The sequence below is a fragment of the Podarcis muralis genome, chromosome 13 (assembly GCF_964188315.1).
Source record: "Podarcis muralis chromosome 13, rPodMur119.hap1.1, whole genome shotgun sequence".
Classification (NCBI taxonomy): domain Eukaryota; kingdom Metazoa; phylum Chordata; class Lepidosauria; order Squamata; family Lacertidae; genus Podarcis; species Podarcis muralis.
Genome location: NC_135667.1, coordinates 46008941 through 46034719, shown reverse-complemented (window position 1 = coordinate 46034719; position 25779 = coordinate 46008941). Strand labels below are relative to the sequence as shown.

General features: G+C 49.5%; 1 protein-coding gene across 3 annotated transcripts in view; it reads left to right on the top strand.

The window, feature by feature from the left end:
- Positions 1-25779, top strand: part of PLEKHH3 (pleckstrin homology, MyTH4 and FERM domain containing H3) — a 41433-nt gene that overhangs the window by 13006 nt on the left and 2648 nt on the right. For 2 of the 3 annotated variants that reach the window (XM_077917527.1, XM_028702931.2), the window contains exons 2-11: positions 2106-2164; positions 9505-9593; positions 11667-11861; positions 14128-14285; positions 17758-17866; positions 19298-19595; positions 21896-22103; positions 23194-23330; positions 24285-24405; positions 24681-24916. In XM_077917527.1, coding sequence (XP_077773653.1) covers positions 2106-2164; positions 9505-9593; positions 11667-11861; positions 14128-14285; positions 17758-17866; positions 19298-19595; positions 21896-22103; positions 23194-23330; positions 24285-24405; positions 24681-24896 — 1590 coding nt within the window. In that variant the 3' untranslated portion in view covers positions 24897-24916. Of the gene's footprint in view, positions 1-2105; positions 2165-5533; positions 5644-9504; positions 9594-11666; positions 11862-14127; positions 14286-17757; positions 17867-19297; positions 19596-21895; positions 22104-23193; positions 23331-24284; positions 24406-24680; positions 24917-25779 lie in introns of those variants that run through there. The other variant, XM_028702932.2, reaches the window with a different exon arrangement.

The window sequence follows — 25779 nt, the reverse complement described above, 5'->3', positions numbered from 1 at the left end:
CTCCACAACTTTCCGGTGTCCTGGTTTTTACTTTCTGAAATATGGCAAACCCTAGGCTTTTGGCGCATACCTGAATTTGTACATTCACAGAGCCTAGGACTTGCCGATCAGAAGGTCGGAGGTTCAAATCCCCACAACGGGGTGAGCTACAGTTGCTCGGTCCCTGCTCCTGCCAACCTAGCAGTTCGAAAGCACATCAAAGTGCAAGTAGATAAATAGGTACCGCTCCGGCGGGAAGGTTAACGGCATTTCCGTGCGCTGCTCTGGTTAGCCAGAAGTGGCTTTGTCATGCTGGCCACATGACCCGGAAGCTGTACGCCGGCTCCCTCGGCCAATAAAACGAGATGAGCGTCGCAACCCCAGAGTTGGTCATGATTGGACCTAATGGTCACGGGTCCCTTTACCTTTACTTTTACCTTTTTTAGGCTTTTGGCGCATACCTAAATTTGTACATTCCTCAACTTGCCACTTTCAATCAGTGGTTTTGATCCTAAAATCCGGCAGCATTTATGATACGGGTGGTGATAATTAACTGAGCTAGGAGAAAGAGGGTTCTACTTTTTCATTTTTGGTAAGCATTTGAAGGTGTACGAGGGTCTCCCCGCCAGTTCCAGCTCTGCTTCTTCTGCAGAATAATCCTTCCACGCTCTCTTGGCGCCTGCTGCCAGCCTGCCTGCCCCTGCAAGGATTGTGGCAGCCCTTGCAAACTTGATCTGATTTATAACAGGTGTTCTAATGCCAGAGGGCAGTTGGTGCCCTGTCTATAACAGGCTACCTGTCGCAGCAGCTCCCTGGCTTTATATTTCGCCTCTCCCGTTTTTTTCCACCTGGCCTTTGCTCTGGCAGGGAGAAGGGGCCAGGAGGAGCGCATTGGCCTGTGTCGAAACCGGACCTGGCTGTGTGTCCGGCACTGCCCCCGTCCCCGGTCCCCTTGAACTGTGCCAAAAATCTCCTTGCAGATTTTGGCGCCTGCCAATACCACTGAGCCCCTTTGAATAAGGTGCACGAGGCCAGGTTTCCCTCTTGCCCACTGCTGGGGACTTTTCTGCTCTCCCGGCCCGCCCATCCCCCTTTGCAGAGGAAGGAAGCCTTGGCCACAATAGGACTTTGTTTGCCTGTATCTTACTCAGCAATGTGCTTGTGCAATTCTGCACAGCCCTGGAGCCCAGTGCCAAGGTCGGCTGAGGATACAGAAACCCGTTCAGCTGCTGCAGCTTGCGGTGTGTGCAGTGGGGTGGGGGTGGGGGGTGGCTAGCCAGACAGACTGTGGCCTGGGAGGGGCAGCAGCCCAGACGAGGCAGCCTGGGAAAATTGCAGATTAATAATTCGCTCCCATGTGTGGTTGGGGAAATGGGAAGGGCAACGTTACTGTGCATTTTCTCCCAGTCTCTCTTCGGATCGGCCTCTTGCTTTTGTGTGAGAACACACACACACACACACACACACACACACACACACACACACTATAATAATGTGCGGCAGAGGGTGTTGTTCCGGCTCTTGAAACCACCCCAGTCTTAAAAGCCTTCTAATACGTCTTCTAACACGGGTGGCATTGTGGGTTAAACCACAGAGCCTAGGACTTGCCCATCAGAAGGTCGGCGGTTCGAATCCCCGCGACGGGGTGAGCTCCCGTTGCTCGGTCCCTGCTCCTGCCAACTTAGTGTGGCAAGGCCACCTGGAAGAGTTTTACCTTTACATTTTCTGTACAACCATGTATCCTAATAATGCTTAAATTGTTAAGGCTAGAAGGGCCTAAAATCTTACGAATCCAAAGTCTCTCTCTGCCCTGTTCAAAAGCACGTCAAAGTGCAAGTAGATAAATAGGTACAGCTCCAGCAGGAAGGTAAACAGTGTTTCTGTCCGCTGCTCTGGTTCGCCAGAAGCTGCTTAGTCATGCTGGCCACATGACCCGGAAGCTGTACGCCGGCTCCCTCAGCCAATAAAGCGAGATGAGCGCCGCAACCCCAGAGTTGGCCACGACTGGACCTAATGGTCAGGGGTCCCTTTACCTTTAACATGTCTCCTTATCCAAATCACCTGCAAAGCGTAGCTTTGTTTTCTTGTGTCCTGATCAGTGTCTCCCCCCTCCCCTTGCTTTTCAGGGAGCTCCCTTGCAGGTGAACGTCACTCAACCCAGTCGGACCAGCAGCGGTTCCGAAAGGTGAGCAGCGAAGGGTCGCGGGGCAGCTTGGTCGGTAGAAGCACAAGGCTCTGAATCTCAGGGTTGCGGGTTGGATCTCCACGTTGGTCAAAAGATTACTGTGTTGCATGTGGTTGGGCCTGTAATAAACAAAAATTCCCATAAGGGAATAAGGACAGATTTTTATGACCCTTGCGGTCCCTAACAACTCTTCAATTCTGATTCAGTTTGGGGCGTGGCACTCAAATAAGCAAATGTGTTATTGGGGGTGGGGTAGCTGTTCATGTCAGAATTCTGGCTCCTGTCAGCAGAAACCTGTAGGATCCTGCAACTAATGTGATTGGCTTAGGCCCTGACACTTAATCTTTTTTAAAATAATAATAATAATAATAATAAAGATCTATTTGGTCAACTAGATCTTTCCCTCACTCCCATGCCTGCAATCTAAGTCAGAACCCCTTCCCATCAAAGGCCAGTGACTGCCTGCCCTTTCTGTTTGTTGCCAACTTATTCCCTTCTTCTTCGAAGCTGTCATCAGGCTCCACCTTTGGCCAAAAGCAAAATACTGGAAAGGCATTAGTGAACAGAGTTTTTTTTAAAATCCCTACGGCTGAATCCTGCCTCCGTGACAAGCCACCTTGCTTCAAAGTCCTACCTTCTCATTTGGGATGTGCAGTGGTTGGCAGCAGTAGCTACGTGCTAAGGGAGGATCACACACTGCATGTGATTTTCTTGTTGCATGTTTAAAAAAAACCGCTCCTGGGACTCGGTCCTCTCTCAAGTTAGCATATGACTGGGGGTTCCTACTGACTTAGATTGCAGGCATAGGAGTGGGCGAAAGATCATTCTAGCTGCCCAAATATGTCTTTAATTTTTAAAAAAGAATAAGTGGCAGGGCCTAAGCTTGCCTAGAAAACCAGCCCTCTCCCCTGAAAGTATTTCCTCTGATTTCAGATATCTGGGGGCGGCTGTGTGGGGAGAACACTTTGTACATGTTCAGATGCACTCTGATCCCAGGTTCAGTTGCTGATATCTTCGATTAGGACTAGGGAGAGAAACCCCATCTGAAACTCTGGAGAACCGCTGCAAGTCATTGTAGATTACTATTATTATTCATTTATTTCATTTTTATACCGCTTTATATTTTTAAGAAAAATCTCAAAGCGGTTTACTTCATATTAAACATCAACAGAACAATCCAGAATCAAACATTTCTGAAGAAAGTACACAGTCAAAGCAACACAATTAACAGGAAACCAAAATACCATCTCAAAGATTTCAAAATAAAACATTACAAAGGAGGTCAACTACAGAATACATATTTAACACAAAGTTAACGAAAACAAAACAAAAATCTTAAAACATTTCAAAAGAAAACATTTCTGAGTAAAGTCAAATATAAAACGCACATTTAAAACAGCATAATTAACAAGGGAATAAAATATTATCATAAGCGTGACACGGCTGCTGGGCAGGCACAAAAAGATGGGGCAAAAGGACCTAATAATTAGAATTTGTTGTCAGGCATCACCATAGATGATGCTGAGCTACACAGACCAGTTTCCTGACACTGAAAACCTAAGAGTTCAGCCCTAATTTGGGGGGCATTTCTCATGGGCCTCAGACTAATGCGTCCCAAGAGCGCCTTGTTTTGTTCCTTTTTGGAAGGTTTCTCCCTTCTTTCTCAACTAGAGAGCAACTGGGAGAGAGAGAGAGAGGAGAAGCGATTGTGGGAAGAATTCTGTCTGGTGACCCACACTCCTCCCGCCCCACTTGCAAGCTAATGGTTCCCAGCTGGGGTCAGGCCTAGCGAGGGCGCCTGGAGGAAAGGGACTCTAGCATCTTCCTCTGTTGCAAGACAGGGCCTGGGAAAAGGCCGAGGGGAACTGAGGCCCATGTGCGAAGCTGAGAGCTCTGGGCTTCGTCCTCCGCAGAGCGAGCGTCTGAACATAGCTGTGGCTGAGCGCCTGGGGAAAGGGAAAGGGGCGAGTGATGCCTTTTGGAAGGGGCGTTAAAAACATCTAGGTGGCAGTGGACTCGTGTGTGTGTGTGTGTGTGTGTGTGTACACACACACACACACACACACACACACATGCGCAGCTAGACTGGTGACTGGGCGTGGCTGCCAAGACCACATAACACCAGTCTTGAAAGACCTACATTGGCTCCCAGTACCTTTCTGAGCACAATTCAGAGTGTTGGTGCTGACCTTTAAAGCCCTAAATGGCCTCGGTCCAGTATATCTGAAGGAGCGTCTCCACCCCCATCATTCTGCCCGGACGCTGAGGTCCAGCACCGAGGGCCTTCTGGTGGTTCCATCACTGCAAGAAGTCAAGTTTCAGGGAACCAGGCAGAGGGCCTTCTCGGTAGTGGCACCCGCCCTGTGGAACGCCCTCCCACCAGATGACAAGGAGAACAACAACTACCAGACTTTTAGAAGACATATGAAAGCAGCCCTGTTTAGGTATTTTAATTTTTTTTTTTGGAAGCCCGCCCAGAGTGGCTGGGGAAGCCCAGCCAGATGGCCGGGGTATAAATAATAAATTATTATTATTATTATTATTATTATTATTAATTGTAGAGTTGGGACCACACTGGTCATTAATCCACCCCCCTGCATTGCAGGAATCTTTTTGCCCAACGTGGGGCTCAAACCCACGACCCTCAAATTCCGAGTCTCGAGCTAGGCGTTTGGACGAAGGACAACAGGAGGTGCCTGAGATGGGTGCCTCTCAATCTGCACTCGAGCCCCAGGACCTATTCTCATTACCAGGGCGAGCAAAGTGGTCAGTGAAGGAGAGTGAGCAAGTGCAGGCATTGATTTTTCTCATCATGGTATCACGTGCTTCCGGGTCAAAGGCTGTGGGATTGGCTGGCAGCACCTCTTGTCTTGGTTGGAGAGCTTTTCTTTCTACCTGAGCTCACCTGGCAGGCTATCAGGGTGCCAGTACGTTTCCGAGCACAATTCAAAGTGTTGGTGCTGACCTTTAAAGCCCTAAGCTGCCTCAGCCCGGTATATCTAAAGGATCATCTCCACCTCCATTGTTCAGCCCGGACACTGAGGTCCAGCTCCGAGGGCCTTCTGGCGGTTCCCTCATTGTGAGAAGTAAGGTTACAGGGAACCAGGCAGAGGGCCTTCTCGGTGGTGGCACCCGCCCTGTGGAACGCCCTCCCACCAGATGTCAAGGCAATAAACAACTATTTTACTTTTAAAAGACAACTGAAGGCGGCCCTCTTTAGGGAAGTTTTTAATGTCTGACTCTGTATTGTCTTTAATATTCGGTTGGAAGCCGCCCAGAGTGGCTGAGGAAACCCAACCAGATGGGTGGGGTATAAATAATAAATTATTATTATCTTGGGTGGGGCCGAAGCCAGCGGTGGATGTGGCCAGGACCAAAACGTAGATGGGGCCTTTCTCTTTCCCTCTTATTCTCCACTTTGCAATCTGCTATGGGAGGGGAGGGTCACTCTTGCCAGAAGCCTTAAACTGGCCTTCAAAGTTAGTCGGACTTCTGCTGTTTGCCTGCCCTTGTCTTGGAGTAACTGGGAGTCTTGGTTTTCCTGTTTTCCATCTCCCTTGTGTGTGTTTTTAAAAAAATAATATTTATTAATTTTCAACAATTTAAACACAACACTACAAAAAACCAAAGAAAAACAATACAACAATACAATACCGTACAAAAAAGACTACACAACACTAACACAAACAATTAACAAAACAAAACAAAAACCATTCAAAACACAATCCAATTTCAATATCTTATCTTTCGTTCACTTGTTTCCACGACCTCCTCACACCTCCCTTTTTGTCTTCCACTTCTATTAATTGTTTCGGATCTATCCAATTACCGCCCGGTCTCGAATCTTCCATTCCTGGGTAAGGTGATTGAGAGAGCGGTTGCTGAACAGCTTGGTAGGTTTCTGGATGAAACATCTGCTCTGGATCCATTCCAGTCCGGCTTCCGCGCTGGTCATGGGACCGAGACGGCTCTGGTCGCCCTAACAGATGATCTCCGCAGGCAGCTGGATCGAGGTGGGTCGGGGCTGCTGATTCTTCTAGATCTGTCAGCAGCCTTTGACATGGTCGATCACGAACTCCTGGACCACCGCCTTGCCGACGTGGGGATCCAGGGCACAGTCCTTCAATGGCTGCGCTCGTTTCTCTCTGGTCGGGGACAGAGGGTGGCGCTTGGGGGGGAATTGTCATCGCGCCACTCCTTGGTGTGTGGAGTGCCTCAGGGTGTGATTCTCTCCCCGATGCTTTTTAACATCTTTATGCGCCCCCTCGCCCAGCTTGTCCGGAGCTTCGGGCTGGGTTGCCATCAGTATGCTGATGACACCCAACTCTATCTGTTGATGGATGGCCATCCTGACTCGGCCCCAGACACACTGACCAGATGTCTGGAGGCTGTGGCTGGATGGTTACGTGGGAGCCGGTTGAAGTTAAATCCTGCGAAGACAGAGGTCCTTTGGCTGGGGCGGGACGATATGGGATCGGGGGGGCAACTCCCATCTCTTGCGGGGGTGCAATTGGTGCCAGCACCGTCCGTTAAGAGTCTGGGTGTAATCTTCGATACCTCCCTCTCTATGGAGGCGCAGATTACAGCTACAACAAAGGCGGCATTTTTTCATCTCCGCCAAGCTAAGCAGTTGGCCCCTTATCTCTCTCGCCCTGACCTAGCCACTGTGATCCATGCGACGGTCACCTCCAGACTGGATTATTGTAACTCGCTCTACGTGGGGCTGCCCTTGAGACTGACCCAGAAACTCCAGCGGGTACAGAATGCCGCAGCGAGACTCCTTACGGGGTCCTCGCTGCGAGATCACATTCACCCGGTGCTATACCACCTGCACTGGCTCCCGGTGGAGTATAGGATCAGGTTTAAGGTGCTGGTTTTAACCTTTAAAGCCCTATACGGCCTGGGACCCTCGTACCTACGGGACCGCCTCTCCTGGTATGCCCCACAGAGAAACCTACGGTCGGTAAATAAAAACATCCTTAAGGTCCCAGGCCTCAGAGAGGTTAGGCTGGCCTCAACTAGAGCCAGGGCCTTCTCGGCTGTGGCTCCAATCTGGTGGAATGCTCTGTCACAAGAGACTAGGGCCCTGCGGGACCTGACATCTTTCCGCAGGGCCTGCAAGACAGAGTTGTTCCACCAGGCCTTTGGTTGGGGCGCAGCCTGACCCCCTCCTCTGGCAACCTGCACAGTATTTTGGTTGCCATCAATTTGATTTTAATTAATTTTTATAATGATATATTTTAGAATGTGTGATTATTCAACTATTTGGTTATTTGATTGTTGTTAGCCGCCCTGAGCCCAGCTTCGGCTGGGGAGGGCGGGATATAAATAAAATTTATTATTATTATTATTATTATTTCAGCAATTCCTCTCCATCTTCCTCTGTTTTCTATCCTATAATTATCTTAATTCCATCTCCCTTGTGGGGTGTGTGGGGATCCCCAATCTACCTCCCTCTCTGGTCATAGGGAAGGCCCTCCCCCTAAGCCCCAAATGGAATCATAAGTGCTTGTTCCGTATTAACTAATGATAGTACCCCTGAGCACCTGAAATGTAGTTTAGAGTCACCCCCCAAGAAGGAGAATATTGTATATCCCAGACCCATGGAAGTGTACAAATGGGAAATAGCACTTGCAAGTGGACCCTATGCCATGGGATGGAGTCAAAATTCAGAGATGGCGGTGGGCGGATAAGGCTGGAAATCGCTTAACTATTTTGCACATTTTGGAGCACTCCTAACGACACTGGGGGTGGGGGCAATGCAAATATGCAAGTCAGATGCAAAAATAAATAAATAAAATAAATGTGGGGCTGGACTCCCTTCATAGAGAGGGTTGCAGAATTTAGGGGTAGGGTGGGGGCAAGCCCTTCCCTTCCTCTTTCGTCGTTGCCCCCCCTTCCCCAAATGCACACACTGTTCCCTCGGACAATCCAGCCGACATCCTCTCCTCTCCTGAGCTCCTTCGTTTCCCAAATTCTTGGCAGCCTTTCTATATAAACAGCTTATTTTTAGCCGGAGGTTAACAGTGCAAGAGCTGGCGGCCCACTTTCCCACAGCCGTGGAGGGAAGTGGGTGTGGGGCCGCGTCCGAGGAAGGGGAGAAAAAGCCGTGGGGACGGGTGCTGGAATGAGCGTAGGCCGCAGTTTGGGGTTCTGTGGGGAGGGAGGCGAGGAAACATGGGAGCAGGCAGTTTTCAAACCCTGAGCCCCACCTTTAGCTGAACATTAGCAAATTTGGGGCTGTGTTTTAATTTTTGACCATATAGGTTGTGAACCCGCTTTAGTTCCAGCTGAAATGCAGCTTTTTTGACTCCCGACCCACCAGTTGGAGACCAGGCCTCTGGGTATGGGTCACACTCAGGGTGGATTTGATTTAAATCAAATTGATTTAAATCACAATTTTAATCACTAGTCAGTAAGACTTGATTTAAATTATATAATTTTTTATAGAAAGACTCATTCTTGCTGGTATAATCTTAATATTGACAGCCAGATGGAGGTTTCTTTTTTGGAAGAATAAATTTTCAGAGTAGTTTCTGCAGTTGCATCAAAAATTACTGATGTGGTTATGCTATTAGAAATACGTAGAGAGATGATTATGAAATTATTGTGAGATTTAATAAGTTAACTGTTTGGACAACTTTTCTGCTATACTTTATTGGAAGGAGGAAACAATCGTTTCCCTAACAACAATTTAAACAATTTATTTAACTAAAACAATAACATTACAGCGTATGTATCCATGTTTGTTAACCGATGTGGTTGAACAACAAAAACAGACTGAGTTTTAGCACACATGAAAAACTTAAAAACAAATCCTTATTTCCTGATGAATAGCCTTTGGACTATAATGTAGCTTAAATAGAAAACTAGAAAGATTTTTTTTCTCCAAAAGCATTTTATTTAAAAAATCCAATTGAAATAAAAAAAATTTCCAATTTAAAAATTTGATTTATTGTTTTAAAAGTTGATTTTTATTCACCCTGGTCACACTAGGGCCTCAGGTTGATGCTTCCATCTCTTTACCTCAGAGGCACATAAAGCCCTGAGGTAAAGCAAATGTGGCCCTTCAAGGCTCTCTGTTTGGCCCTCAGCACCTCCCCCTTGCAGCCACACCCTGTCTCTCCAGACCGCAGTCCTCACCAGCCCCAGAATATTGCCTGACTGGAATATTTCCTTGGACTCAGAGGGGCATAGAAACTAGCCTACATGGAAAGGTTGGAGCATTTGCATTTGTTGCTCCACCCACTTTTGCCTGTGGCCCTCAGAAGCTTGCTGAGAGGGGAATGCGGCCCCCGAGCTCAGCGAGGCCCTGCTTGACCCTCTCTGTCGTCCCGCAGGTCTCTGCCAGTGTCCGAAGAAACGCACAGTCTTATCACGGAGAAGAAGAGCGGGAGACTGCAAGGAGAACCCGATGCTATCGTGAAAGGTGGGGTCTTAATGCAGCGCGACTCCCTGAGCAGAATCGGGGCTCCTTGGTTTCGTTTGGGTTTTCATTATTCCTGTCACCCGACACTGCCTAGCCTTTTTCAGCAGGTTGGGTCCCAGTCATTTGGAGGAGCGACAAGGTGCGTGTTGAAGGGATGAAAAGCGTGGTACTTTCATTGCAAGTTGCGCTCAATTAAAGAGCAGCCACAAAGTGTTTAGGGGACGCGGGTGGCGCTGTGGGTTAAACCACAGAGCCTAGGACTTGCCGATCAGAAGGTCGGCGGTTCAAATCCCCGCGACGGGGTGAGCTCCCATTGCTCAGCCTTCTCCTGCCAACCTAGCAGTTTGAAAGCACGTCAGAGTGCAAGTAGATAAATAGGTACCGCTCCGGCGGGAAGGTAAACGGCGTTTCCGTGCGCTGCTCTGGTTTGCCAGAAGCGGCTTAGTCATGCTGGCCACATGACCCGGAAGCTGTACACTGGCTCCCTCGGCCAGTAAAGCCAGATGAGTGCCGCAACCCTAGAGTCGGTCACGACTAGACCTAATGGTCAGGGGTCCCTTTACCTTACAAAGCAGTTGTGCAAGATACTGGATGAGCTGGCCAGCTCTTTTTGCCTTCTCCATTCTGGCGCTCTCCAGATCCCATCATTCCTGGCCGTTGGGCCGTTGGGCTTGGGCTGGTAGAAGTTGCGCATGATACCAACTTGGGGAATGCTGCTTTGACCTTGGAGCCAGACCGCAGCCTCTCTGCACATTTTGAAATGGTTGTTCGCGATGCATAATCATGCATTTTTCCTTAACGTTCGCATTTCCAGTCTCTCATTGTTGGCGTCCACCTGTCTTGAGAGACAATGGAGTGCTCCTCCAGGGGTGAAGTCAAAACTGCTGCGATGGCCACCCCGGGGTGCAAGCCTAGGCAGTGTGTATGGAGGTCCTGGGCTGCCCGGACAACAAGACACACACACACCCCTTTCAGCCTCTCTGATGTGGTCCAAAGGAAAGCAGAGTAATACGTTGGGCGCCAGTTTGCCTGCAGGAGTTGCCGGAATGAAGCGTACAAGGCCCCATCCAACCATCTTAGGGACTCCACTCCAAATTTGTGTAGGGTTTACTCCTGAGCCTTCTCTTCTTCTGGAGATATCCCTCAAGGCGCGGGTGGCGCTGTGGGTAAAAGCCTCAGCGCCTAGGGCTTGCCGATCGAAAGGTCGGCGGTTCGAATCCCCGCGGCGGGGTGCGCTCCCATTGCTCGGTCCCAGCACCTGCCAACCTAGCAGTTCAAAAGCACCCCCGGGTGCAAGTAGATAAATAGGGACCGCTTACTGGCGGGAAGGTAAACAGCATTTCCGTGTGCGGCTCTGGCTGCCAGAGCAGCGATGTCATGCTGGCCACGTGACCCGGAAGTGTCTCTGGACAGCGCTGGCCCCCGGCCTCTTGAGTGAGATGGGCGCACAACCCTAGAGTCTGTCAAGACTGGCCTGTACGGGCAGGGGTACCTTTACTCCTGAGCCTTCTCTTCTTCTGGAGATATCCCTCAAGGCAGCAGAGGTTTTGGATCAGAGTATTCCTTCTCCTATGGGACGTGGGTGGCATTGTGGGTTAAACCACAGAGCCTAGGACTTGCCGATCAGAAGGTCGGCGGTTCGAATCCCCGCGACGGGGTGAGCTCCTGTTGCTCGGTCCCTGCTCCTGCCAAGCTCGCGGTTCAAAAGCACATCAAAGTGCAAGTAGATAAATAGGTACCACTCCAGTGGGAAGGTAAACAGTGTTTCCGTGCGCTGCCCTGGTTTGCCAGAAGCGGCTTAGTCATGCTGGCCACACGACCCAGAAGCTGTACGCCGGCTCCCTCGGCCAATAAAGCGAGATGAGCGCCGCAACCCCAGAGTCGGCCACGAGTGGACCTAATGGTCAGGGGTGCCTTTACCTTTTTACTATTCCTTCTCCTACATAGATGGGCTACCTTCCCAGGTTGACCAGCCCTATCTGGCCCACCTGTAGAAGCAGAAAGAGAGCCAAAGTGTCCTTTGTCAACCTGAGCACAGGCTCCACCTCACCATCTTTCTATTGCCTCTTCCAGGCTGGCTGCAACGGGAGGTCCGGGGAGGTATAAAGACCCCTTGGCTGCGTCCTCGCAAGTACTGGTTTGTGCTGACGGAGGATTCCCTCGACTACTATAGCGGGTGTGAGGTGACGGCCCGGTGCCTTGGTTCGCTCGTCCTCACCAGTCTCTGTTCTGTGCTGTGGCCCGACAAGCAGACCTACAAGGAAACAGGTAAAGAATGTGGGCCTGTGCCTGGCTGTGGAGCTCCTTTGCTTGGGTATCGAGCCTTTTAGCACAGGGTTGGAGAACCTCAGATCCAATTGTGGCCCTCTGAACCCTTTCCTCTGGCCCTTGGGATTCTCCTCAGACCACGCCCTCTTCAACTTGGGGGGTGGGGTAGGAACCAACGACATTTCTGTCCGGATTTTCACTTTTTGAAATATGGCAAACCGACTGGAACGTGACCTTGTAACTTGTTTGGGTGGAGGTGTGTGTTGTGTGTAGAAACTTCCTTTTTGTGTGCCTTTTGTGCGGCTGGAGTGCAGCCTTCTGTACAAAGGGAAGAATCGTGCCTATTGCTCTGCCCGTTCCTGCCCTGCCCACTGCTGGTGCCCCTGGCCCTTGAGGAAATGTGGCCTTTGAGCCGAAGCAGGTTCCCAACTCCTGTTTCAGCTTTCTTTGATTGATTGATTGATTGATTGATTGATTGACTGACTGACTGATTGATTGATTGATTATATGCCGCCCATCAGACTGGGTTGCTGCAGCCACTCTGGGCGGCTTCCGGCAAATGTAAACATCAAACACAGTAAAACGTCAAACATTAAAAACTTCCCTGTGCAGGGCTGCCTTTCTATGCTTCCTAAAAGTCGGATAGTCGTTTATTTCCTTGACATTTGAGGGCAGCGCGTTCCACTGGGTGGGCACAAGGACCGAGAAGGCCCCTCTGCTTTTTGCTACCTCGGTCTCAAAGCTGCTTTTCTGCAATAGAAATACATTGCATGCAAAAGGACACGGTGGAGTCTACCTCCTTCTGAATCTGAGCGACTTTATCTGCAAAAAACTTTGCAAAAGCATCTACACTTCCAACACGGGTTGCCATAAGCCCGGACTTTCCCGGACATTTAAGCAATTTCCACCCAGACACTGTTTCCAACGGCTGAATCCCAGCAATGTCTGAAAAATTCCGGACATATGGCAACCCAAAAATATACATACAGTGGTGCCCTACAAGACGAATGCCTCGCAAGACGAAAAACCCGCTAGACGAAAGGGTTTTCCGTCGCGGAAGCGCTTCGCAAGACGAAGTTCCCTATGGGCTTGCTTCGCAAGACGAAAACATCTTGCGAGTCTCGCCATTTCCCCCCCGCTTTCCCCCCCTTATTCAAAGCCGCTAAGCCGTTAATAGCGCTAAATCGCTAATAGCGCTAATCCGCTTAGCCGCTAATGGGGTTGCTTCGCAAGACGAAAAAACCGCTAGACGAAGAGAATCGCGGAACGGATTCTTTTCGTCTTGCGAGGCACCACTGTACACCCTAGGATGAAGCAGGAAGTGTACAGTCCTTAACTTACACACCATGTAGAGATATAGCTATAGATCTATATCTATTAGCATTAGTAGCAGATATAGCCCTGAAAGGAACACAGAAATGAGGGAAGTAGGAAGAGAAAAGGCTTTGGATTCCCCATGACAGCCACACACAGGTCATAGAGAGGCTATGCTTTTATATCTATATCTATCCTTTCAAACTTAGGAGCCCTTTGTCTCATGCACACTTCTCCGAAGTTTCACTTTTTGAAATATGGCAACCCTAGTATATTTACAGGGACGTGGGTGGTGCTGTGGTCTAAACCACAGAGCCTAGGGCTTGCCAATCGGAAGGTCGGCGGTTCGAATCCCCGTGACAGGGTGAGCTCCCATTGCTTGGTCCCAGCTCCTGCCAACCTAGCAGTTCGAAAGCACGTCAAAGTGCAAGTAGATAAATAGGTACCGCTCCAGTGGGAAGGTAAACGGCGTTTCCGTGCACTGCTCTGGTTTGCCAGAAGCTGCTTAGTCATGCTGGCCACACGACCTGGAAGCTGTATGCCAGCTCCCTCGGCCAATAAAGCGAGATGAGCGCCACAACCCCAGAGTCGTCTGCGACTGGACCTAATGGTCAGGAGTCCCTTTACCTTTACTAGTAATTTATACCTGTGTATACGTGTGTGTGTGTGTTTTTATTAATCACATGCTGGTACTCCCTTCTCTGGTTCAGAGCGGTGGACTCGTAATCTGGTGAACCAGGTTCGCGTCTCCGCTCCTCCACATGCAGCTGCTGGGTGACCTTGGGCTAGTCACACTTCTCTGAAGTCTCTCAGCCCCACTCACCCCACAGAGTGTTTGTTGTGGGGGAGGAAGGGAAAGGAGATTGTTAGCCGCTTTGAGACTCCTTAAAGGGAGTGAAAGGCGGGATATCAAATCCAAACTCTTCTTCCTCTTCTTATCCCTTCTTTGCAGGATACTGGGCAGTGACTGTTTTTGGCAGAAAGCACTGCTACCGCCTCTACACAGAGCACTTAAACGAAGCTGTGCATTGGGTTTGCGCCCTGCAGAAGGTCATCATCAGCAAGCCCCCCGTGCAGACCCCAACGCAACTCCTCATGTGTGACATTGAGGTGAGTGGGGGATGGGGCAGGAAGGGAATGGGTGTGATGCGAGGGCCAGGACACACCTGCTGAGGCTGTGAATGGGCCAAGCCACTCTCCCGTCAGGCAGCAAAGGAGCTGGGAAGCCCTTGGAGCTGAGAGGGCAGTTGCAGTTGCAGAGAGGGCGGTTTTCTCCCTTAAATGAAGGGAGTGGCACCTGCACACACAGCATTTCTTACTCCTTTAAGGTCACGCTGCTGGTTTGGACTGTCATTTTTTGCACGCTTTAATTCTTATTCATAACTGCTTTAAGAGCGTCTGCAATGTTACGGGCTTGACGGGTTGTTTAAACATCTTTTTGATAATTATTATTTTACCTGCTGGGTCACCGCTGTTGTAATTTTTATTTGATTTTAGAAAATATATGAAAGTCAATTAAAAATCCATATACAGTGGTGCCTCTGGTTACATACGCTTCAGGTTACATATGCTTCAGGTTGCAGACTCCGCTAACCGAGAAATAGTGCTTCAGGTTAAGAACTTTGCTTCAGGATGAGAACAGAAATCGTGCTCCAGCGACACGGCGGCAGCAGGAGGCCCTATTAGCTAAAGTGGTGCTTCAGGTTAAGAACAGTTTCAGGTTAAGTACGGACCTCTGGAACGAATTAAGTACTTAACCTGAGGTACCACTGTAAAGGGATTGCTCTAAATCTCACGACTCCCCCTCCACCATCCCCTCTATGGGTCCTAATGCCAATATTTACAACTGCATATTTATCCATTATCCACATTTTTTATCCATCTAAATCAGGCATCCTCAGCCTTCGGCCCTCCAGATGTTTTGGACTACAATTCCCATCATCCCTGACCACTGGCCCTGTTAGTTAGGGATCATGGGAGTTGTAGGCCAAAACATCTGGAGGGCCGCAGGTTGGGGATGCCTGATCTAAATTATCCATCGCTTCTGTTGCCTTTCAAGTGTGATTAAAATCCTGCTAATGTTTTCATCTGCTTACAATGGTCTCCCAAATAAATTATAAATTTTCCCCATTCTTTTTAAAAAGTTCTTGTCTTCTTTGTTCCTGAGCTTTCCACTTAATTTTGCCATTTCAGCATAGTCCCATCAACTTGGTTTGCCATTCTTCCCTGGTCAGGATTGTTTCTTCTTTCCATCTGTGGGCTAATAGCATAAACATATTTTTAATAATAATAATAATAAGAATGATAATAATATTTATTATTTATACCCCACTCTGGGCTGCTTCCAACCGAATATTAAAAACAATACAGCATCAGACATTAAAAACTTCCCTAAACAGGGCCTAAATTTAACGATCTAAGCCTCGGGGCAGGGGGCTGGTTTCTGTCGGAGAGGCGAGGCCTATGCTAATTAAACAAACGACCAATTAATATTGTTGCAGGTAGGGGTGGAGAGCTAGGCCCGTTCCTTATTGCTGACGTGCCCAAAAGTGTTAAGTTGCAGCATCTGCCCTGAGGATTTGCAATGTGAAATGCAAACTGGTTTCGTGCCCGGAGCCCACGCGCACCTGGTTAGCCACCTTTGGCGATGGCTGCCCCTTCGTGATGGCAGCAGGTATTTGCATGCAGGTTTCCTAAAGCAGCTCTTCTGGGAAGGTGCTCTTGTTGACACCGCAGCAGTTTCCAGACTAGAATCAGTATCTCTAGAAATTCTGCAGTCAGAAATAGCTCAACTGGCAAATAGGTTAAGGGGAAATACAAAACAATCATTTACTCAAAAATGGGATATGTTCAAGAAATACCTACAAAAATATAATAGCGATATAACATCTATGGCAGAGATACGTTATAAGAAAGTATTAGAAAATATATTAAGAGTAAGCTAATAAGTATAAGTACACTCAATATTGTAAATGTAAAGTACATCAGGAAATGACGGGAAGTCTGTCTTAACATAGGGACGCAGGTGGTGCTGTGGGTTAAACCACAGAGCCTAGGACTTGCCGATCAGAAGGTCAGCGGTTTGAATCCCCATGACGGGGTGAGTTCCTGTTGCTCAGTCCCTGCTCCTGCCAACCTCGCAGTTCGAAAGCACGTCAAAGTGCAAGTAGATAAATAGGTACCGCTCCAGCGGGAAGGTAAATGCCGTTTCCGTGCACTGCTCTGGTTAAACCAGAAGCGGCTTAGTCATGCTGGCCACATGAGCTGTACTCCGGCTCCCTTGGCCAATAAAGCGAGATGAGCGCCGCAACCCCAGAGTCGGTCATGACTGGACCTAATTGTCAGGGGTCCCTTTAACTTTACCTGTCTTAACATAGTTTAGTTTAGTTTATTCTACTTTGGTTTATGGGACGCGGGTGGCACTGTGGGTAAAAGCCTCAGCGCCTAGGGCTTGCCGATCGAAAGGTTGGCGGTTCGAATCCCCGCGGCGGGGTGCGCTCCCGTTGCTCGGCCCCAGCGCCTGCCAACCTAGCAGTTCGAAAGCACCCCCGGGTGCAAGTAGATAAATAGGGACCGCTTACTGGCGGGAAGGTAAACGGTGTTTCTGTGTGCTGCGCTGGCTAGCCAGAGCAGCTTTGTCACACTGGCCACGTGACCCGGAAGTGTCTCCGGACAGCGCTGGCCCCCGGCCTCTTAAGTGAGATGGGCGCACAACCCCAGAGTCTGTCAAGACTGGCCCGTACGGGCAGGGGTACCTTTACCTTTACCTTTTACTTTGGTTTATTTTTGTTTAGTTAGAAAATATAAGAAAAGAGCACGTATAAGTATAAATATTTAATGGTAAAATCATTTAAGGTTATTATTATTATTGTCGTCATCATCACTATTACCTTTGTATGTGAATATAAGATCATGTATGATATCCATGGAATTCAGTAAAAAAGATAGTAATAATAATGATAAAAAGAAATTCTTCAGGCAGGGTGGACCTGTAAGTCAGCAAACGCTTTCGGGGAAATGATTTATAGTGAGCTAAAAAAATGTTTAAAATAACTTTCGTTAAAAAACCAAAGGCTTTTCTATTAGGTATAATAGTAGAAGAGATAGCAAAAGAGGAAAAAGGTCCTATTTATGTATGCGACGACAGTGGCAAGAATGTTGTATGCTCAGGGATGGAAGGAAGGAAGAAAGAAAGAACCCCATCAAAAGAAGAATGGATATTGAAACGGATGGATTATGCCGAAATGGCGATACTGACCAGGAAGATTAGACACCAAGAGGACAAAAAAATGAGAAATAAATGGATTAACTTTATAAGAATATATGGAGGAGCATTGCAAACATTTAAAAACGTTAGCAGGATTGGATTAGCACTCGTAATATAATTTGATAAAGGGTATTGAAAAAGGAGACCTAATAGATTGGATAAAAGTATTTAGTCGCAGAAAAGAGAAGAGATAATTACTGGAAACCGGGGGGAAGGGTGGGGGAAAGTCCAGGGGTCAGAAGAACCCCTATAAAAATATTGAATTTGTTACGGATTAATGCAATTCGCTTTTTTTCTTTCTCCTCCCCATCCCAGGAGAACCGTAACAGCCCAGAAATCCTGGATCAGATTTATCAAAATAACCCCATCCTGTGCTACACGGCTGGCCCAATCTACGCGCCTCTGCTACCCTTCCCGTATGCAGGTGGGTGACCGCTTCCTTGCACACGGGTCAGCATCGTCCTAAAATTCGTTGGCTTCAGTCCTTGGGCACCACGTGCCGTTGACTGTACAGTCCAAGCAGTCCAGGAACTTGGTGGTATGTGTCTCAGGACCGCAATACCTTAAGGACCGCCTCTTCCCATATGAACCTACCCAGTCCCCGAGTTCATCTTCTGAGGCCCTCCTTCGTGTGTCTCCTCCTTGAGAGGTCCAGAGCATGGCAACATGAGAACGGGGCCTTCTCTGCAGTGGCTCCCCATCTGTGGAACGCTCTCCCCAGGGAAGTTCGTCTGGCGCCTTCATTATACACCTTTAGGTGCTAGGCAAAAAGTTCCTTTTTAACCAGGCGTTTGGTTGATATTGGGACGCGGGTGGCGCTGTAGGTTAAACCACAGAGCCTAGGACTTGCCGATCAGAAGGTCGGTGGTTCGAATCCCCACGACGGGGTGAGCTCCCGTTGCTCGGTCCCTGCTCCTGCCAACCTAGCAGTTCGAAAGCACAAAGTGGAAGTAGATAAGTAGGTACTGCTCTGGCGGGAAGGTAAACGGCGTTTCCGTGCGCTGCTCTGGTTCGCCAGAAGCGGCTTAGTCATGCTGGCCACATGACCTGGATGCTGTACGCCGGCTCCCTCGGTCAGTAAAGCGAGATGAGCGCCACAGCCCCCGAGTCGGCCACGACTGGACCTAACGGTCAGGGGTCCCTTCACCTTTACGTTTTTTGGTTGATCTTATTGACATCCAATCCAATACCCTTTTAGAATGTAGCTCTTTTTTTTGGGTTTTTTATTGGGCTATTTTTAATTTGATTTTATATACAGTGGTACCTTTGTTCTCAAACTTAATCCATTCAGGAAGTTTATGCCAAAACCAAAGCGTTCCAAAACCAAGGCGCACTTTCCCATAGAAAGTAAGGCAAAATGGATTAATCCGTTCCAGACTTTTAAAAACAATGCCTGAAACAGCAATTTAGCATGGATTTTACTATCTAACGAGACCCTTGATCCATGAAATGAAAGCAGTAAACAATGTACTGCAGTCACACAATCAATCAGTAGCTGAACTGAGTTCCTCACAGTCACAAAAACAAAACAAAAAGACCGCAAAAACAAAAACACAAAATGAATAGCAAAACAGACAGACCTCAGCAAAACACTCAAAACGGAAGTGTGGCCCTCGAATCGGAAGCGTAACACTCAAAACGGAGCACGTTCGGCTTCCGAAAAAAGTTCGCAAACCGGAACACTTCCGGGTTTGCAGCGTTTGGGTTCCGAGTTGTTTGAGTACCAAGGCGTTTGAGAACCAAGGTACCACTGTATTATGATTTTCTTTGTGAACCGCCCTGAGACCTCCGGGTCTAAATCCAATAAACGATAATGGATCCTGAGCGCACAGCTTATTTCTCCGTGTCTCCGCAGCTCCCGGTGGCCAGGGCTACGCGGGGATCCGTGACGAAGCTGTCAAGCTGTTCCACTCGCTGCAGCAGCTGGAGGGGCTGCGGGACCCGGCCCTTCTCATGCAGGGGGTGCTGCAGACGTGCCACGACCTCCCCGCCCTGGTGGACGAGATCTACTGCCAGCTGGTGAAGCAGACCACAGAGCCCCCAGCGCCGGGTGCAGCCGCAGACCTTCGCTACTGGCAGCTGCTTGCTTGCATGAGCTCCACCTTCAGGCCGTCGCTTCCTGTCCTCTGCTACTTGCAGCTGCACCTCCAGCGGTGAGCCCTGGGGCAAAGGGAAATCGGGGTGCGTTTGTGTATGGGGTGCGTGTGTTGCCTTGCTCATCGTCATCAGGCAGAGAGGCCAGAGATGATGGAATCGTGGAGATGGAAAGGACCTCAGGGTTCATCTAGTTCAGGGGTCCGCAACCCGCGGCTCCGGAGCCGCATGTGGCTCTTTTACACCTTTGCCGCGGCTCCGGGGCGGATACTAGCGAGGGGAGGAGGCACATTGTGCGCCCCAACACTCCCCACTGTGGCGGGCACAGTACTGGCTGTGACGTCGCATGGGGGCGGTGTGTGCGTTAGTCATGCACCGTCCCGACGTCACCTTCCCGCCCGCTGTCAGATCGGAGGGCAGCGGCGCGCATGCTTTAAATGTCGCAATGGTTTTGCGGCTCCCAGTTTTCCCCCCCCTTCGGAAACGGGTCCAAGTGGCTCTTTTTGTCTTAAAGGTTGCAGACCCCTGATCTAGTTCAACCCCCTGCGACGCAAGAAACTTTTTTCCCCCAATTTTTTTTAAATTAATTTTCCAAAAAAATTAAACAAACATACATTTTAATTGTACTTAATCCAATCTTAGTAACATTGTTAAGTGACTTCCTCAAATCCCCCTGGCTGAATTTCAGAGTACATCATTGTAACAGTTTTCCAAAACCAATTTTCTCATTGTTGTTTAGTCGTTTAGTCGTGTCCGACTCTTCATGACCCCCTGGACCAGAGCACGCCAGGCCCTCCTGTCTTCCACTGCTTCCCGCAGTTTGGTCAAACTCAGGCTGGTAGCTTTGAGAACACTGTCCAACCATCTTGTCCTCTGCCGTCCCCTTCTCCTTGTGCCCTCCATCTTTCCCAACATCGGGGTCTTTTCCAGGGAGTCTTCTCTTCTCATGAGGTGACCAAAGTATTGGAGCCTCAGCTTCACGATCTGTCCTTCCAGTGAGCACTCAGGGCTGGTTTCTTTCAGAATGGAGAGGTTTGATCTTCTTGCAGTCCATGGGACTCTCAAGAGTCTCCTCCAGCACCATAATTCAAAAGCATCAATTCTTCGGCGATCAGCCTTCTTTATGGTCCAGCTCTCACTTAACATCTTTCTTTCTTTTCATTTTAACTTTAAACATGTTATTCTCTAACATTACATATTTAAATCCTAAGCCTATCTGGTATGTGCAAGTTTTTCCAATTAAGTTATCTTAACGTATTTAACTAAATAGTCTTTGAATTTCATCCATTCCTCCTGGTAGTCCTCTTCCTTCTGGTCGCGGACTCTTCCAGTCAGGTCAGCTAGCTCCGAAAAGTCCATCATCTTCATCTGCAAAGAAGGAAACTTTTGCCGAACGTGGGGCGCGAACCCACAGCCCTGAGATGCAGAGTCTCATGCTCTGCTAGCTGAGCTATCACTTGGCAGAAGCTTCTCTGCTACTCTAAGCAAAGGCAGTCCTGTTCTCCCTCTGCAACGACTCTTGTCGATAGGACGGTCAGGAAAGGGGCCCCTGTTCTCTCTATCTCTGTTGCTTGGAGGTGGAATGCAAAAAATTGGAAAGAAAAGATTGTCCCAACTAAGGATCAGTGGTTGGATAAATTAATAGAGTTTGCAGAGTTAGCAAGTTTGACAGCCGAATGAAGGATTAACAATGGAGGGGGCAGGGAGTGAATGGGAATGCCTTGAAGAGTATTTAAAGAAAGATGGCATTAAGGTAAACTGGCAAGTAGAATGAGCCTATGATCAGCAGCGGAGAATTCAGTGGTGCCTCAGGTTTACATACGCTTCAGGTTACAGACTCCGCTAACCCAGAAATACTACCTCGGGTTAAGAACTTTGCTTCAGGATGAGAACAGAAATCGTGCTCCGGCGGCGTGGCGGCAGCAGGAGGCCCCCATTAGCTAAAGTGGTGCTTCAGGTTAAGAACAGTTTCAGATTGAGAACGGACCTCCGGAACAAATTAAGTTCTTAACCCAAGGTACTACTATATAAGTGATGGAGAATGCTAAAATAAAGGTGGAACAAAATAATGTGAATTGGATGTCGGGATAGGTTGGGAAGTCCATATAAGAGGATGACAGAATGACGAATGTGTGTAAACTATAATCTGGAAAAAAGGTAGAAATAAAGCTCCGTGCTTGGAGGCGGGATTAAACCTGCCAAGAGGAAGTGGACATTCTTCATGCCCTCCTGTATCTGCCACTGCCAGCAATTTGCCGGTCCTTTCCTCGGAATCTTGTTTGTGGATAGGGCTGTGGAGTGCTGAGCAACGGTCCCGGGCATGGGTTCCCTAATGCCGGTGTTTCCCTGGTCCCAGCAGGACAGAGAACCAGTTCCCAGGCTCGGAGGCGACTTGGTACGGGCGCTTCATCGCAGAGGCCCTGCACAAGACCAAGGGGCGAGAGTGCGTGCCTTCGCTGGAGGAGATTGCGGGGCTGATGGGGCGCCAGGAGACCGAGTGCGGTGTGCATTGCCCTAGCGTTGCCACCTGCCATGTGGCCGTCACCTCCCAGACCACAGTCCAGGAGGTGAGCAGGGGCTGAATGGCGAGGGTGGGTGGTGGGCAGGGGCGACGCCAGTTGGGCCGAAATTCCTACCCGTGGGGCTTGTAGGTTGCCAACAGGAAGCTGTGGCTGAACTTGCGGATTGGTGGTGTTTACTTGGGAGAGGGCGTTTGCAGGTGGCGCTGTGGGTTAGACCACAGAGCCTAGGGCTTGCCGATCAGAAGGTCGGCGGTTCGAATCCCCGAGACGGGGTGAGCTCCTGTTGCTCAGTCCCTGCTCCTGCCAACATAGCAGTTTGAAAGCACACTAGTGCAAGTAGATAAATAGGTACCGCTCCAGCGGGAAGGTAAACAACATTTCCGTGTGCTGCTCTGGTTTGCCAGAAGCGGCTTAGTCATGCTGACCACTAAGAAGAAGAAGAAGAAGAATATTTCTTATTTATACCCCGCCCATCTGGCTGGGCTTCCCCAGCCACTCTGGGCGGCTTCCAGAAAAATATTAAAATACTGCAATACATCAAACATTAAAAGCTTCCCTAAACAGGGCTGCCTTCAGATGTCTTCTAAAAGTCTGGTAGTTCTTGTTCTCGTTGACATCTGATGGGAGGGTGTTCCACAGGGAGGGCGCCACTACCGAGAAGGCCCTCTGCCTGGTTCTCTGTAATGTGACCCGGAAGCTGTACACCAGCCCCCTCGGCCTATAGAGCAAGATGAGCGCCGCAACCCCAGAGTCGTCTGCGACTGGACCTAATGGTCAGGGGTCCCTTTACCCTTTACCTTATTTGGGAGAGAGGAGGGAGGAAGGGAAAGACTTGCCTCTTTCTTCACCAAAAGGCCCAAGCAGCCAGGATTTCGTCTTGCATCATGGTGCTGGCTGCTTCCGTTCCGTGGTGCAGTTGGCGAGAGATGAGGCAAGCTTCTTTTCCCTTCTCCTCCCACCACAGTGTACCAGTTGGGTCTCTGCGCCACTACCCTTCCGCCCCTACCCTTCCCCCCTCTCCGCCCCTCCGCATGCTTGACACTGTCTGTCTGTGTGTGTCCCCTTTGCAGCACTGAGTGCCCTCCTGCTGGACATGCCCAGGCCTCCTGTCACCCCCTTTGTCTCCTCGTCCCAGGTGGCCCTGGAACTGATGTTGCGCCTGGGCCTGGCGCATAGCCCCAACTCATTTGCCCTCTACGAGGAGAGCTGGCAGCATGTGCGCCCCCTGCCGGAGGATGCCCTGGTGGCAGACGTTCTCACGAGGTTCGAAAGGTAAATGACCTCCCCTCAACCCAGTACAATTTAACCTGTGTCACAGCTGGACACACAGGAGCCAGGAGGAGTTAAAAAAGAGTTGGCAGCATGTTGAAAATCCCAACTCAAAGCGACATCCTAGCCTTTGCGGCTCCAGAGAGGATCTTGCAAATATACGGTGGAAGTGGCTTGGGAAATGCTGGGTTGCTGGAGGAGGAATGTGCATGTGATTGCAGGGGTGGGGTCTATTTCAGCTAGCGGGAGCAAAACTCGGCAAAAATAAAAATTTGAAAAACCTATAGTTATGCAGGGCACACTTCTGAGATGAGTACAGAATGTATCTGACTTTGTGGGGAAGAGGGATACAGTAAAACCTCGGTTGTCGAATGTACAGTGGTACCTCTAGTTAAGAACTTAATTCGTTCTGGAGGTCCGTGCTTAACCTGAAACTGTTCTTAACCTGAAGCACCACTATAGGTAATGGGGCCTCCCGCTGCCGTCGTGCCACCGCCACCCGATTTCTGTTCTCGTCCTGCAGCAAAGTTCTTAACCCGATGTACTATTTCTGGGTTAGCAGAGTCTGTAACCTGAAGCGTCTGTAACCCAAGGTACCACTGTAACCCATTCTAGAAGCCCGTTTGGCTTCCGAATGTTTAATGACCGAGGCGCAGCTTCCAGTTGGTTGCAAGAGCTTCCCGCACTCAGGCGGTAGCTGCGTCGGACGTTTGGCTTCCGAAAAACGTTCGAAAACCAGAGCATTTACTTCCAGGTTTTCGGCATTCGGGAGCCGAAACGCTCCAAAACGGAGGTGTTCAGGAACCAAGGTTTGACTGTTATCAAGCTAGCAGGAAAGTTTCAGCCTTTTTCGTCTGCCCCAGTATCCGTGGCATATGCGGTCAGAACATTGGATCAGGTTAGGGCGTTTTTGCATGTCCCAGAACTGACGGGATGTCTTTGCTTGCCTTGTTCTAGCTCAGCTGGGGAAGAGCCACCCAGGAAGCTCCCTGGCAGACTCTGGTTCAGGCATTATGGGTGTCTGAACTTGGACTGCGTCCCCTGCAACAGCCAGGAGTTTGCAGTGCTATTTGAACAGGTAAGAGCTCACGCTGACCAAGAGAACAAGCTTGCAGGTGTGGGGAGTGCTGTTGTTCCAAGCGACACACCCTCTCCCTGCAAGGCCCATTAGCTGTTAATCTACGGCCGTATTGCCCATTTCGAGCCTTGGGCTGCGTCACACTTGCCGAACCTGAATGGAGGCTTCTCCACCCACGCCCACATCCCTTGCTTAGACCAGCTTTTCCTTATTGACCTGCTGTCCACCCGCCTTAGTTGCCTGCTCTCTAATTCCAAGATCTTCCTTACCACCAGGGGATCTCTCGCTGGAGCATCGTCTGCTGGGCTGTGGGCTCTCCCGCCCGCGGTCAAGCTGCGAGCGGAGTGGAAGCAGCTCCCGTGCAGCCATTTCCTGGAGACAGCCTCTCTGATGGGAGTTGCCGCGTGCGAACGGAAACAGATACAGGGGACGAGGCATGCAGAGATCAGCTTGGCGGGCACGTGGTCGGCCTTTGGGTCTGTCCTCTGTGATCCAGAGGTTTAATTATCAGGTAAGTCGTCCCCCCAGCATTTCCCTATTTCCAGGCATGACTTGAGAAGGTACCGTATTTTTTGTTCTATAAGACTCACTTTTCCCCTCCTAAAAAGTAAGGGGAAATGTGTGTGCGTCTTATGGAGCGAATGCAGGCTGCGCAGCTATCCCAGAAGCCAGAACAGAAAGAGGGATTGCTGCTTTCACTGCGCAGCAATCCCTCTTGCTGTTCTGGTTTCTGAGATTCAGAATATTTTTTTTCTTGTTTTCCTCCTCCGAAAACTAGGTGCGTCTTGTGGTCTGGTGCGTCTTATAGAACGAAAAATACGGTACATGATGGAGAGAACTACGAGAGACCAGTGGTACACACTCGAGGCCAGTGGTGAGGAGTAATGGGCAGGCACTGCTATTTGGCAAAGCAGGATCCGACCATTATTGTGGAGGGAGGATTTTCCAAGACATGTAGCACACTCCGGTATCAAAACAGATTTTGGGTGTATTTGCAGGTGGCACTGTGGGTTAAACCACAGAGCCTAGGACTTGCTGATCAGAAGGTTGGTGGTTTGAATCCTCGCAACGGGGTGAGCTCCCGTTGCTCAGTCCCTGCTCCTGCCAACCTAGCAGTTTGACAGCACGTCCAAATGCAAGTAGATAAATAGGTACCGCTCCAGCAGGAAGTTAAACGATGTTTCCGTGCACTGCTCTGGTTCGCCAGAAGCTGCTTAGTCATGCTGGCCACATGACCCAGAAGCTGTACGCCGCCTCCCTTGGCCAATAAAGCGAGATGAGCGCCACAACCCCAGAGTCGGCCACGACTGGACCTAATGGTGAGGGGTCCCTTTACCTTTCTCTAACACTTCTTTCATGCAGTAGCTTGCTATC